The 13,709-nt window shown below is 43.7% G+C and overlaps 1 protein-coding gene across 2 annotated transcripts in view; it reads right to left on the reverse strand.

Annotated features, from left to right (window-relative positions):
* CUL4B (cullin 4B) overlaps nucleotides 1-13,709 on the reverse strand; it is a 93,466-nt gene that overhangs the window by 23,802 nt on the left and 55,955 nt on the right. For both annotated transcript variants that reach the window (XM_068251201.1, XM_068251200.1), the window contains exons 8-13: nucleotides 12,757-12,846; nucleotides 9,338-9,420; nucleotides 8,046-8,113; nucleotides 5,995-6,113; nucleotides 5,566-5,758; nucleotides 4,102-4,206 (exon numbers count right to left, since the gene is read on the reverse strand). In XM_068251201.1, the coding sequence (XP_068107302.1) occupies nucleotides 4,102-4,206; nucleotides 5,566-5,758; nucleotides 5,995-6,113; nucleotides 8,046-8,113; nucleotides 9,338-9,420; nucleotides 12,757-12,846 (658 nt within the window). The remainder of the gene's footprint in view (nucleotides 1-4,101; nucleotides 4,207-5,565; nucleotides 5,759-5,994; nucleotides 6,114-8,045; nucleotides 8,114-9,337; nucleotides 9,421-12,756; nucleotides 12,847-13,709) is intronic.

A 13,709-nucleotide genomic window follows, 5' to 3' on the forward strand; every position in this document is an offset into this window, starting at 1 on the left:
TCACCTTTTGAAACAAGACAGCAATGTAAACACATTTGCAATAAAAGGTCCCCTTTAACTTCTTGCTGACCACTCCACGCCGATTGGCGTGAACGCGGCGGCAGCCCCAGGACCACTCCACGCCAATTGGTGTGAAGTCCTGGGGCGGGGTTTTGCAGGAGATTGTGCGCGCATCTCCGCTTGAATAACAGTCTCCCAGCGCCAATCGCCGCTAGGAGACTGTTAGAGGGCGACACCGCCGTCTAATAACAGAAATATGTAAAAAAATAGCAACATTTAGTAAATAAATAAAAACAAACAAACATACAAATATTTATAAAAAATAAACAAATGTCTCAGCAGCAATCAGAGCACACCAACAGCAAGCTCTGTTGGTGAGCAGAAAGGGGGGGGGGGGGGGGGGAGAAATCACTTGTGTGCCGAGTCGTGCAGCCCTGCAGTGAGGACTTAAAGCTGCAGTGGCCTAATTAGTAAAAGATGGCCTGTCACTAAAGGGGGGAGAGGGGGTTAAGACTGCGGCCCTTAAGTGGTTAATTCCTAGGTCTGTGGCACCTTAAAGGGGAACTTCAGCCTAAACAAACATACTGTCATCAAGTTACATTAGTTATGTTAATTAGAATAGATAGGTAATATAATCTCTTACCCACCCTGTTTTAAAAGAACAGGCAAATGTTTGTGATTCATGGGGCTGCCATCTTTGTCATGGGGGCAGCCATCTTTTTGGTTGAAAGGAGGTGACAAGGAGCAGGGGACTCAGTTTCAACTGTCCTGTGTCCTGATAACTCCTCCCAGCTGCACACTCTAGGCTTCAGATGTCAAATTCAAAAAGTAAAAAAAAAAAAAAAAAAATTGCACCAAAACAGCAGAACGAGAACAACAAAATCAGAAATCCCATCATGCTTTGCACAGTATCAGGGGAAAAAAGCCCGGGCAGTTTTCTTCTGTGCAGCTAAAAATGAGGCTTGTATAAGAGAAAAAAAGTTCTGATGCTGTGAAACACCAGTCCTTTTCAGTGCTGCTGAGTCGATTTTTAGTCCGGAGGTTCACTTTAAAGTAGACCTGTAGGGGAAAAAAGTGCCCTGTGCAGTACTTACCGCAGAAGGGGAAGCCTCTAGATCCTAAATGAGGCTTCCCCGTTTCCATCCACCAGCCCAATCCAGTGGGGCAACCCAGAACATTAGTAATTCTAAAGATCAGAGTAATAGGTGTGGCACATCCCCTTCAGTGAGTGAGGAACACAAATATAACCCTTACAGTCCAGCAGGCCTGCACTTACTGCACTTGAATCCACTGCCACTGGACGTGTGCTCCGCCAAACGAATGGGGAAAACAGTTCAAACATGAATGAAAGGAAGCAGAAGCGTGCACCTTCCGTCCAGGGTTTTAATCTCAAATAGTGACAGTGGTATAGATCAAAAGTACATTTCAGCGTATCAATGTGCAAAATCCAGCATGATGGGTGAACGTTGATGTGAAGCTTAAACATAAGCTTAAGCTTCACATCAACGTTCACCCATCATGCTGGATTTTGCACATTGATACGCTGAAATGTACTTTTGATCTATACAACCCAGAACATTGCCTACCAGCACAGGAGCAGTAGTGGCTCTCAGAAATAGCCAAGCCCGATCAGGACCGCTCCACTGCGCAGGCAGCCCGCGCAGCGGAGCAGATCTGGTTGGGTTTGGCTATTTCTGCCTGATCTGAAACGCAGTAGCCACTTGCACTGCAGGCAAGTGGCTACTGCAAATTACGTTAATACTAGCTCTACCATAATAGCTTCAATTGGTGTATTATACAGGTAAAGGTTAATGGTGCCAACAAAAGAGGTAGAGAAGGTCAACTATACTCTTGTTTTTTTAGCCCTCAATTTTGAAAGAGCCATATACAGTCATCTCTGGTGCCAGATTAACACAAAATGATGTAAATACAAAGTGATTTTCCAACATGTCTGGTATGAGTTTTCTTGCTCTCGGAATTTGTCATCCACTCAGCAGCTGCACCATATCACTGCCTGATCTGACTAAAAATGGATTAGGTTACTAATTTTAAAGGAAACTGGATGTGAGAGAGATATAGAGGCTGACTTTTTGATTTTACTTTTAAAGAGAACCCGAGGTGGGATTTAATTATGCTAGTGGGGCACAGAGGCTGGTTGTGCACACTAACACCAGCCTCTGTTGCCCCATGGTGTGCCTCCAGGACCCCCCTGCGCGCGCCGCTATACCCCCGGCAGTGCTGGCGGCACACAGTGTGTCGCCAGCTCAAGGTTTACCTATGCGCTGTCTGTCAGCGCTGCTCCCCCGCATCGGCGCTACCCGCCCGTGTCCCTTCCCTCCCGCTGATAGGAGGGAAGTGGCGCGGGCGGGTAGCGCCGATGCGGAGGAGGCGGGGGAGCGGCGCTGACAGACAGCGCATAGGTAAACATTGAGCTGGCGACACGCTGCGTGTTGCCAGCACTACGAGGGGTATAGCGGCGCGCAGGGGGGTCTTGGAGGCACACCATGGGGCAACAGAGGCTGGTGTTAGTGTGCACAACCAGCCTCTGTGCCCCACTAGCATAATTAAATCCCACCTCGGGTTCTCTTTAAACAATTGCCTGGCTGTCCTGCTGATTCTTTTCCCATAGACCTTGAACAAGCATGCAGATCAGTTGTGTCGGACTGAAATCAGACTGGCTTTGGCGCATGCTTGTTTCAGGTGTGCGATTCAGAACGCCAGGCAACTGTGGTAAAGTTGAGGGTTATGACACACCGCAGTTAGTGTGCAATACGCATGGTAACCTGAAGGTCCATTGACATTCATACAGCTGTGTGTTCCAGTGCACTGTGATGCAACACTTTATCGCATAACTTAGGTGATTTCCCATTGGGTTTAACAGTAAAATCTTGGATTGCAAGTAACTTTAGTAGGTTTTAGAGTGTTTGAGACGAATAGATAAAAAAAAAAGTTTTATACATACCTGGAGGTTGCAACAGCCCCCTCCGCACCGATCGCTCCCACGCAGTCTTCCTCCGCCTCCTTGTTCTCCCGGAGGTAAGTTTGGCAAGTCAGGGCAATGCGCAGGCGCAGAACGTTTCCGGCCACAGAAGCGCGTGCACACGACCGGGCCGCTCATGCAGTGAGCCCTGACTGGACAAGCGAACAGGGTTTCTACTGGAGAATGAGGAGGCAGATGAAGACTGTGTGGGAGCAATCGGTATGGAGGGGGCTGGAGGAAGCCCCAGGTATGTATAAAAAAAATTTAATTATTGTTTCAGGTTTCCTTTAAAGGGAAGGTTCAGGGAAACCTTGAAAAAAATAAAAATCCATATCCACTTACCCGGGGCTTCCTCCAGCCCGTGGCAGGCAGGAGGTGCCCTCGCCGCCGCTCCAGAGGCTTCCGGTCGTCTTCGGTGGCCGACCCGACCTGGCCAGGCCGGCTGCCAGGTCGGGCTCTTCTGCGCTCCACGGATGGGCTCTTCTGCGTCCCACGCGGGCGCGCTGACGTCATCGGACGTCCTCCGGGCTGTACTGCGCAGGCGCAGAACTACTGCGCCTGCTCAGTACAGCCCGGAGGACGTCCGATGACGTCAGCGCTCCCGCGTGGGACGCAGAAGAGCCCGTCCGTGGAGCGCAGAAGAGCCCGACCTGGCAGCCGGCCTGGCCAGGTCGGCCACCGAAGACGAGCGGAAGCCTCTGGAGCGGCGGCGAGGGCACCTCCTGCCTGCCACGGGCTGGAGGAAGCCCCGGGTAAGTGGATATGGATTTTTATTTTTTTCAAGGTTTCCCTGAACCTTCCCTTTAAGAGCACTTTGCTTGGCAAGCAAAAATATGTGAAACTGTGGCTTAATAAACAAGCAAGGTCTTGCTATACAAGCACAGAAGCTGATACTTGACAGCTTGATTAATTTGGCAGAAAAATCAAAAGTTCTTAAACGTCTGATCAGCCGAGCAAAAAGTTTCAGTTCTGCCCAGGTACATTCAGTTGAGGTAAAATTCCCCTCAATTTTCAAGCTCATATCTAACCTTAAAAGGTAACATGAGATTTGTCCACTGCAGTTCATATGCCTTATGACTGTAGGGTGTGGCAGAAAAGACAGTGCTGGTTCATAGACATACCGTAAATAAACCTAAATATAATCATGATTTTATCCAACATCTTTTCAAGCTCTTCATCTGTAGCCTCTTTGTTTCCAGTACGAAGTTTTGAATCCACATGCTTAGCTGAAAGGCAACAAAGAATATTTTAGTAGACAGTAAAAGGCTGCAATATCGTCCCACCCCCATTAGGCATCACAATATAATGGACATCCTTAATAACAGAAATACATTAACACATCTTTGTTTGTGGCTTTTTTATATCGAAAGTGGAATTTTAATTTGATCATTTAACATAACTGTGCAGCAATTTTCCCCCTGCACCCGCTATATAAAGCGGCACAACACAAGCGTATCCCCGCAGAGAGAAAGAGGTGTATACTTGTGTGTTGCTCCACACTTACGACTGACAGCTACGGTAATGTCACTCCAACTTATTTGTCAGAAACAGGTCTTTCTGGCCATCTTTACTAAGGATTGCAACATCTGAGCCAGCAGCTGTCAGCAATAGTACCAAGGAGCATCGCAAGCCAACAGAGAATATCACAGTAAAAGGTGAATATGCACCTTATTGCACCACACATGTATTTTTTTGCCTTCGATCCCACTTTTCAGAATCTACAAAACCAACACTACCCTCTACTGTAGTACAGCTTTCTGCAGCACTCGGGGCCCTTACCCACATGCCGGGCTTCCCACCGTGTTTTCCAAACTGCAATGAGATGCGAACTGTGGGGACATCTGAAGTGCATAGACTACAGTCTAATGTCTCCATCCGTGTGTTGCAATTCACTGTGGAACCACGATGCAAGGCTGTCGACAAAATAGTGCATTTTCTATTCATTGAATGAATGGAATCGCATTGCCGAAAAACACATCGGAAAAGCAATTGCCATGCCCTGTGTCGTCACTTGTTTTCCCATTTGGTCAAATGGGTCAGGGGCCTTAAAGAGAACCCAAGTCATAAAAAAAAAATTGAAGTAAATACCTCAGAGGAAAGCATCTGGATCCTCCAGAGGTTTACTACGCTATCCTCTGGTCCTTTGCCACTGCCCAGGACCCACCTGCACATCAGGGCCGCGCTGCTCTTCTGGCACAAATGAAGCCACACCAGCACCACCGCACTTGTGCAGAAGCACAGAGTCTGTTTGTGCAGGAGCAGCACTGGCTTACATGCAGGCACAGGATGGCCATGCTTCTGCCTAAAGAGGATTGCAGCCTAAATGTGATTACTGACAAGCCCTCGGAGGCTGTGCTTGGTGATGGGGGATCGGAGGACGGCATGGGAAGCCTCTATAGGATCCAGATTATTTTCGATTATTGTAAGTATGCCTTTGCATACCTATAAGTTACACTCATGTACACTTTAACCTCTCCTACATGCCTGGCAAACTCGTCCTGGAATTATCTCCTTCCATTACTATAACTTCCTACCCAACCAGCTCAGATTTGCTAGAAGGTATTAGCAAGGAAAAAAGTAATTACCAATAAGTTCAGCTGGTTTGTTTGGTCTCTTGTTAATAAAGGTTTCAAAGGCTTCTTTCATGGCATTGACAAACTTCTCATTCTTCATGAAACAAATCTCGATCACATGGTCAACTTTGTCTTTGAAATCAAGCAGCTCTTGTACCATTGTCTTGTCCTTTTCTGGATTAATAACAATAGTACTGCCAAATGCCTGTAAAAGAACCAAAATTAAAGGACTATTCTAATTAAAGTGGACTTTAGAATATATTTCACACGATTCCTGTAAAGAGTTTAATTCTGATGATTTGCACAGAATTCTTTATACATCTGTAAAACCATGTTCTAGTTTCTATAAAATGATTTCATAATCAGATCATTCAAATTACAGAAATGAATGCAAAGGTGACAAAATATTGATATCTAGAACAGAGAGACCAAAAAGCCTACCTTGATATACTCAATCCAGTGTTGTAGAAGGACCTGCACACCACCTCGGACTCTACTGAACAGCTGATACAGCAAGGAGAGGTCCTGTATTCTATTTTCATCAAGAAGATGATTTAAACCTTTTTTTTTCACACAAACAGAAATGAAAACGCGTCATATAAAATAAATTGATATGAAATCTAAGTAAGTTTAATTCATATAAAATTAAATTATGTAAATAGACTGGTTGTGAACCACATTTCTTTGTGCAAAGGCCATAGTTTCTTGCCAGCTGTTTAAGGGGCCATTTGAATGCACAGAGTTTCCCTGCAGGCAAATCGAGCTTGGAAACTGCCATAGGGTATAATGGCACCGCCATTACCATCCGAAATGGTGCGGGAGGCTGCGACTCCCATAGCCGTGCCATGCACGGCTAATGGGATTCGTCTTAATATCCGCAAACTAGGAAGTGACGCCGCGTGCGTCGCTAGTAGAAATGGGCCATAAGCGTTTACTACCCAACATTGTGATAATGCAGGGCTGTGGAGTCGGAAAAAATGCACCGACTCCGACTCCTAATGAATTTGTAACTGTAATTAAAATAGAAAATATGATAAAATGTTCTATTTCTCAGATAATAGTCATTAAAAATAATGTATATATACAGTATATATACAGTAATAGCTGTGCTTAGTCCACAAAAATGAAATAAACCAATCAAAATTAGTTACTTGTGCTGCTTCAATAAAGCAGTCCCCGTATTTTTAAGGTCAGATATACATATCTGATTGTGACTGTATATATGATGTGTACACCGGAATCTCTTATATATACTAAATAACATCTATGCTGTAAGAATAAAGCCTGATGTGTAGCTGTGTCACTAATAGAGATGGTCAATGAGATGGAAATAATTCTGCACTGATGCTGATTTATGCAAATGTATGCACTCCCTTTGCTGGTAAAATCAAATAATTTGATATGCTGTTAGAATTTTGGTTTGGTGACTACAAATTAAAGGGTAACTGAGACGGATGAAAAGTAAAGTTTTATACATACCTGGGGCTTCCTCCAGCCCCCTTCAGGTTAATCAGTCCCTCGCTGTCCTCCACCACCCGGATCTTCTGCTATGAGTCCTGGTAATTCAGCCAGTCAGCGCTGTCCGGCCGCATGCCGCTCCCACAGCCAGGAACATTCTGCACCTGCGCAATAGTGCTGCACAGGTGTAGTATGCTCCTGGCGGCGGAGTGTGTGCATGCACACTACGCCTGACTGGCTCAAGTACCTGGAATCATAGCAGAAGATCCAGGTGGTGGAGGAGGACAACGAGGGACTGATTATCCTGAAGGTGGCTGGAGGAAGCCCCAGGTATGTATAAAACTTTAATTTCATCGGGTTTACTTTGTTACACAGTAGTACTATACTCTACATATGCACTCCCCACAGAGCTGCAGGGAATCCACTGAGAATGCTGTGCACATTGAACACAGAGGTAATGTCTGTCACCCTTAAACCTTGTTCAGATTGTGCATGAAGAATGTGTAATAGAGGAAGAATCTCCTCATTCCCCTGCAGAGTACCTGCACATCATTCTTACATGTACCCACACTTACATTGCCTAGGGCCTGATAGATGTTCTTTGTTCCGGTTTGTACCTTTTACAAGTACTCTTACCAAGGACTAGTTTTAGTCTAAAGGGAATAAATATAGTTGTCTACATATCCTTCTCACTTCAGTTGTCTTGTAAAATTCCTAAGCGTTGGCAGTTAAGAGACGAATTTCATGTTACATACTTTTAATCAACAAAATTGTAATATGCAAATTAGAGGAGTCGGAGTCGAGGAGTCGGAGTCGGTGGAATCCTAAACTGAGGAGTCGGAGTCGGTGGATTTTTGGACCGACTCCACAGCCCTGTGATAATGTTCTGGTATCTGATTGCAATGCTGGGTGCTACATGTAACAAACTTCTGAAATTTCATTCTGGTGTCACGAGCTGACAATGCCTATGAACCATCCACAGGACGCATAAATTAAGAAGTCAACGTGCTGATGTGTTCTGTAAGACGGAGTACCTTTCTGCAGAGTTGTCGTTAAATGTTCACCAAGAAGCTGCTTTTCCACTGTGGCAATTAATGGTTTTCTGAAAATCAGGAAGCGAGAACCATGTCAGTAGTACATAAAATCTGAAAAGAACTATAAGCAAATCTAATAAGGTTTACGTTTCTTTTAGCCATACATGCAGCAATCTTTTAGATTTGGAAACTGTCCTTTTATACTGAATAGTAAAGAAGCAAGTTGAAATCCTGACTAAAATAAGTTTCCTTCTGAATATCTGATTGAATAAGCAAAATAAATGAGGAACAGGGAGGTTGTAATCCAGCTATTTTTTGCTCTTTATGCTCCCTGTTGGAGAATTCTGGCTCTACCCTTCCTATCCCATTGACATTGAGGGCATTTGCAGTGAGATTTAAGAGAACCACCAAGCTAAAATGACTAAGTATGCAATTAACAAGCCCATCTTTCCACTGTTCCAGGGATGGTGACAACATTAGCACTTTCTATATCTGACTGCTATCTCCACCTACAGCTGGCACTGTGCAAACTCTACATTACAGTGGTTTTAGAGTGAAAGCTCTCTGCATACCACTATTAAGTGTAATGCCTACTACTGGTATAGCATGCAAACTGCACAAGATTGTGCAGTTCCCAAATGAAGAGATACAGGGAGGAATACTAGTTCTGTTAAAATATGCACACCTACACGGTTTTTTCCCTGCTGAAGGCAGCCAATAACGACCTCGGCTGAGAATCTAGCAAGAGTACACTGCCCCACTGTCACCCACAGGGATTGGGACTCAATCCTTTGAATGACAGTTTCAGGGTTCAAAACTGCACAGATCTGTCACTATGGAATGAAGAAGAGTGAAGACTCATCTAACATCATTTTAGAGGCATGCTGAAAAATCAGATCGTTACTGAACCACAAGGACAAACCACCAAGATATTTAAATTCTCATATTGTCATAGCACAGGAACTGTAGATGAAACAGCAGAGTTTAAATTAATCCAGAGCTGAAGCTCAGGTTCAAAATAATTTACCCTGAAGAGAGGGAAGCCTCAGGATGCTATTGAGGCTTCCATTGGTGATACCAAGCCCCCGCTGCAGAGCCCGCTGCTACTGCTGGATGATACAGGGAGAAGAGCTGCACGGCTGTGATGTGATTGTGACGCTCAACGATGGGGGACATCAGAATACAGAAGAAAGCCTTAATAGGATCCTGAGGCTTCCCTCTCTTTAGGCAAGTATCTCATTTTTACCCGTGCTTTGTACAAGGAGTACGTACAAGGAATACATAGCACTTACTGTGTGCTTTGATCTAAATAGGTGATGACTCGATCTGCCTCTTCTTCCAAGCGTTTGTTAACATGGTGGAGATATTCCGGGACCTGAACATAAGCAACGCAAGTATTATGAAATGCAAGCTCTTCAGTCATTTTCACAGTTCAAGTACGTTTATGGATTGCAGAGGTTCACTTTCACATTTGTTTACTCTACTAGGTATAGTAATAACAGTTCAAGTGTTCATATCCGGAAATTAAAAATCACAAATAAAAAATGTGATATTTAAGAATGTGCCACCAGGTGGTTTGACAAACCGGTCTAGTCAGTGGTAGCGGCTCTATAGGAACAGTAGAACCAAGATATCAGTTAAAATGTCCATAAAGCAAACCTGAATTGAAAATGAAAAGTCAAAATAAAAAACACACACAGGTCATACTTACCTCCCGTGTAGTCTACTCTTCAGTCTCCTCCTCTCCCCACATCCTGTTTGTCCACTGTGATCGATGGAATTCTCAATCCTCTATTTTGAAAATGGCCATTACCCCATAACAGCCTCCTGATCAGCACACTGTTAAACTGTAATATCGCCCACTTGAGCCATAGGGAAACATGGACATTAACTTGCTAATCAGTTGTCCTTTCAGTTATAACTGACAGCAACTGATATATTACAGTTCTGACAAAATCTTGTCAGAACTGGAAGGCATCATTATTAGAAGAAAAATGGTGAACTTTTGAGAGGAACTGATGGTGAGGTAATGATTCAATATTTATTTGCAGGTTCATCATGTGTTAATTTTACTCAGTTCAGGTTGCCTTTAAGCTTTACTTATATGATAAAAACTCATGCACAGTAATGGGCAAAACAGTATTCACTTGAGTAATCGACAAGCAGAACTGTTAGGCTTTTTAAGTCAGCTGTAAAGGAAATGAAAGGTCGTCGCCTCCCCCCTCCACAAAACAGACTTGCTAAATATACTCATGCATTTTTTTTTTAATAGCAGTTATGTGCAACTATTGTGCTTCAAATGTAAAAGAAGTTGTTCACATAACATTTTCAGGCCAGTGAGAGAATGAGAGAGTAATTTCTTTATGTCCCTGAAATGCATACATATAAATTCTGCGCTGGGAGATTTGGGCGCTGGGTAAAGTCGATAAACTGTTCACCCTGCTCCCGTACAAGTCTTGTTTTAAAGCGGGATTGTCACCATATAAATCAAATTTCAACAGCAACAGGACTGAGTGTATTACGTGATAAAGATGCTAATCTTGCATTCAAAACTTTTTCTGCGGTTATGATTTGGAGTTATCACATACTTAAGGAGCACTGGCCCTTTAGTAGTCAGTGCCAAAAAGTTGCATGCTGAGGGTTCTTTTTATCTATAATATATTTCTCCAATTCCATTCATTTCCCTGCCTAGCTGCTTATCTGAAACACGATCCCCTGCTCACTTGTGTTTACAAGCAAGGCTGAGGTGACTCAGTGATTGGAGGAGAAAAGAAAAAAAAGTAAAGGGCAGAAATGACATCAGGATTTAGCCTAAACTGTGGGCAAAAGACATGGTTCCCACCAGGAACAGAATTCTCTTCATTTGCTATATAACATTCACTGAAATCAAAACGTGGACAGTACAATACATGTGTTATGTAAGTAGATCAAGTATTTATCTATTTATGTGTTAATTTCCCCTGGCATAGTATTGCTAATACTACTGCTTTAATGTAATTAAATGTTTTAATGGCATTTTTTGTAGTTTTAATGTAATTTGGGCTCAGCCTTTCGCCGGCGCCCAAATTACCTTCTGAGCGCTGCTATAGCAATAGATCACATTACAGCCCATGTAGGCGCATGGTGTGCACAAATTTCCCGGTGCCTATTGTTCTGCTTCCCCTGAAATGCAGGCATGCATTCAGAGAGCCACTGGTTAACATCTACAGACCATTCATTTTGTAGAGCCAAATAATCCAAACTAACAGACAGATGTTTCAGACTATTTTGGCCTTTATCAGTGCAACATAGGGATTGATATGGCCGTAGCAACAGGTCTTGGAAAGTAAAGGTGTAACAGAGTGCTCAAATAAAGTTTGAGGCCCACAGCCATTTGGATTTTGTGGAGGGCGAAGAACAAAAAAGCCCCTATACTAAAAAAAAAAAAAAAAACTCGAATTAATGGAGTTTTGTCTCGTGATCAATTCCTTGAAAATGTGTTTAGTATGTTCAAATCTAGTTACCAGAAATTAGCATGTTACAGATGTTTAATAATAGCAAAGAAAGCTAGCGACCAAAGAAATGGAACTGAGTAAGGGTCCTTTCACACAGTGACCGTTACATTCCATTGCAATGGACAATATCTTTGCGTCACAATTCAATGGCACTTCTATGGTGCTTTTACATAGAGTGCGGTGGGTTCTAACAGAGTAAACCGCAGCATACTTTGAGTTTACCGGGCAAAGTGTGCGTTTACAGTGGCAGGGACGTCTACTTTTACTGCACTGTATGCGTCACTGTATAGTCGCATGTCTAATGCACTGTTACAGTTGCGATAGTATCAGAACTTGCACAGTGTGAAAGGACCCTAAAACACACCCATGGCAAAGAACTCAAATCCCCCACTGGCCAGTGCCTGGATATTAGATGGTCCACATGCCAGCCAGTGGAAGAAAAGAGAGTCACTACATGTACTACCATAGACAGTGCAACAGTGAGCAGCATTGGAGGATGTTCAAAGTACTCCCAAGGATTGCTCTAATAATCACACACACTAATAGAAGTGACATCACTGGTGGCACAGATTATTACTGCAGCTTCCTTTAAGAGCCTCCTGCTGTACAAGCTCTGCACATCCAGGAAGCTAGTCATAGAACTGCAACTCTACTCCCCTCAAAACAGGACTACAAAATATATGATAACTGCTAAGGATGGTCAATGAAATGAGATGCAGGGTTATGCAAACGACGTATACAAATTTATATAGCTTGAAAATGGATCAATAGAAGCCAACTAGGTGGAATTTTGCTGGTCTATTTTCAAGCTACATACCTTTAAAAGTGGAACTGAACTCAGAAGGAAAACACAGAAAACCTCCCTGTATGTATTTAGAGAGTTTCGCCTGTTTAATTCCTCCTGGTGTCTAATCACAAATTGTAATCTGATCTCTCCCCGTGTCACATGACTGCCACGGCAGAGATGGCAGATAAGCTCATTTGAAAGCATGGGCTGTTAACAAGATGTCTGCTTCCATGAATCAGGAAGTAGACACCACAGATTGATTGCAGCTGTGTATCTTTTAGAGTAGAGTGGAAATTTTGACTTCAGGTTCACTTTAAATACAACATTTGCATAAAGCTGCATCAATTCTTTGCATCTCATTGAGCATCCCCAGCATCTACATGTAGAAAGGGAAGTGTTCCTGGTCCTTCTAGGTACTTTCAGGCCTCACCTCTCTTTCCTGCATGAGCCTCTGGCCTTCTGCTGCATATAGCCGGTTTGTTTCTTCCAAGAATCTGTGTTCAAACGAATCTTGATAAATCTAAGAACAATAATTCATATCATTACTAAACACAAGACTCCAGGCAACCACACACACACACACACACACACACACACACACACACACACACACACACACACACACACACACACACACACACACACGGGCGTAGCAAGAAATGACTGGGCCCCATAGCAAAAAAATGTTATGGGCCCCCCACAACCTTCCAACCCCACGGACCTCCCACCCAAACATTCCTCCAGGACCCTCCACCCCAACAGTCCCACAACCCTCTGAGTACAGTATAAGTAGCCAGGTCTATAGGTGTCCCCAGAACAGGTAGCCAGGGGGAGAGATGTCCCCAGAACAGGTAGCCAGGGGCAGAGATGTCCCCAGAACAGGTAGCCAGGGGTAGAGATGTCCCCAGAACAGGTAGCCAGGGGTAGAGATGTCCCCAGAACAGGTAGCCAGGGGTATATGTGCCCAGTATATGTAGGCATGGTACAGGGCCGGTTCTAGACTGGCACATATGAGGGGGCAGTCAAAAATGGTTAGGGGGCAACATGTTTGTGGCCATGATGTCATGTGGGTGGGGCTAACTAATGTAGTTATACTAGCTAATGTAGTTACATAAAAAAAATATGAAGTAAATGCACATAATGAGAGACAGCCTTTCACCAGTAAATGCACGTAATGAGAGACAGCGTTTCCCCAGTAAATGCACATAATAAGAGACAGCTTTTCACCAGTAAACGCACATATTAAGAGACAGCTTTTCACCAGTAAACGCACATAATAAGAGACAGCTTTTCCCCAGTAAACGTACATAATAAGAGACAGCTTTTCACCAGTAAACGCACATAATAAGAGACAGCTTTTCACCAGTAAACGCACATAATAAG

Source organism: Hyperolius riggenbachi, chromosome 8 (assembly GCF_040937935.1).
Source record: "Hyperolius riggenbachi isolate aHypRig1 chromosome 8, aHypRig1.pri, whole genome shotgun sequence".
NCBI lineage: Eukaryota > Metazoa > Chordata > Amphibia > Anura > Hyperoliidae > Hyperolius > Hyperolius riggenbachi.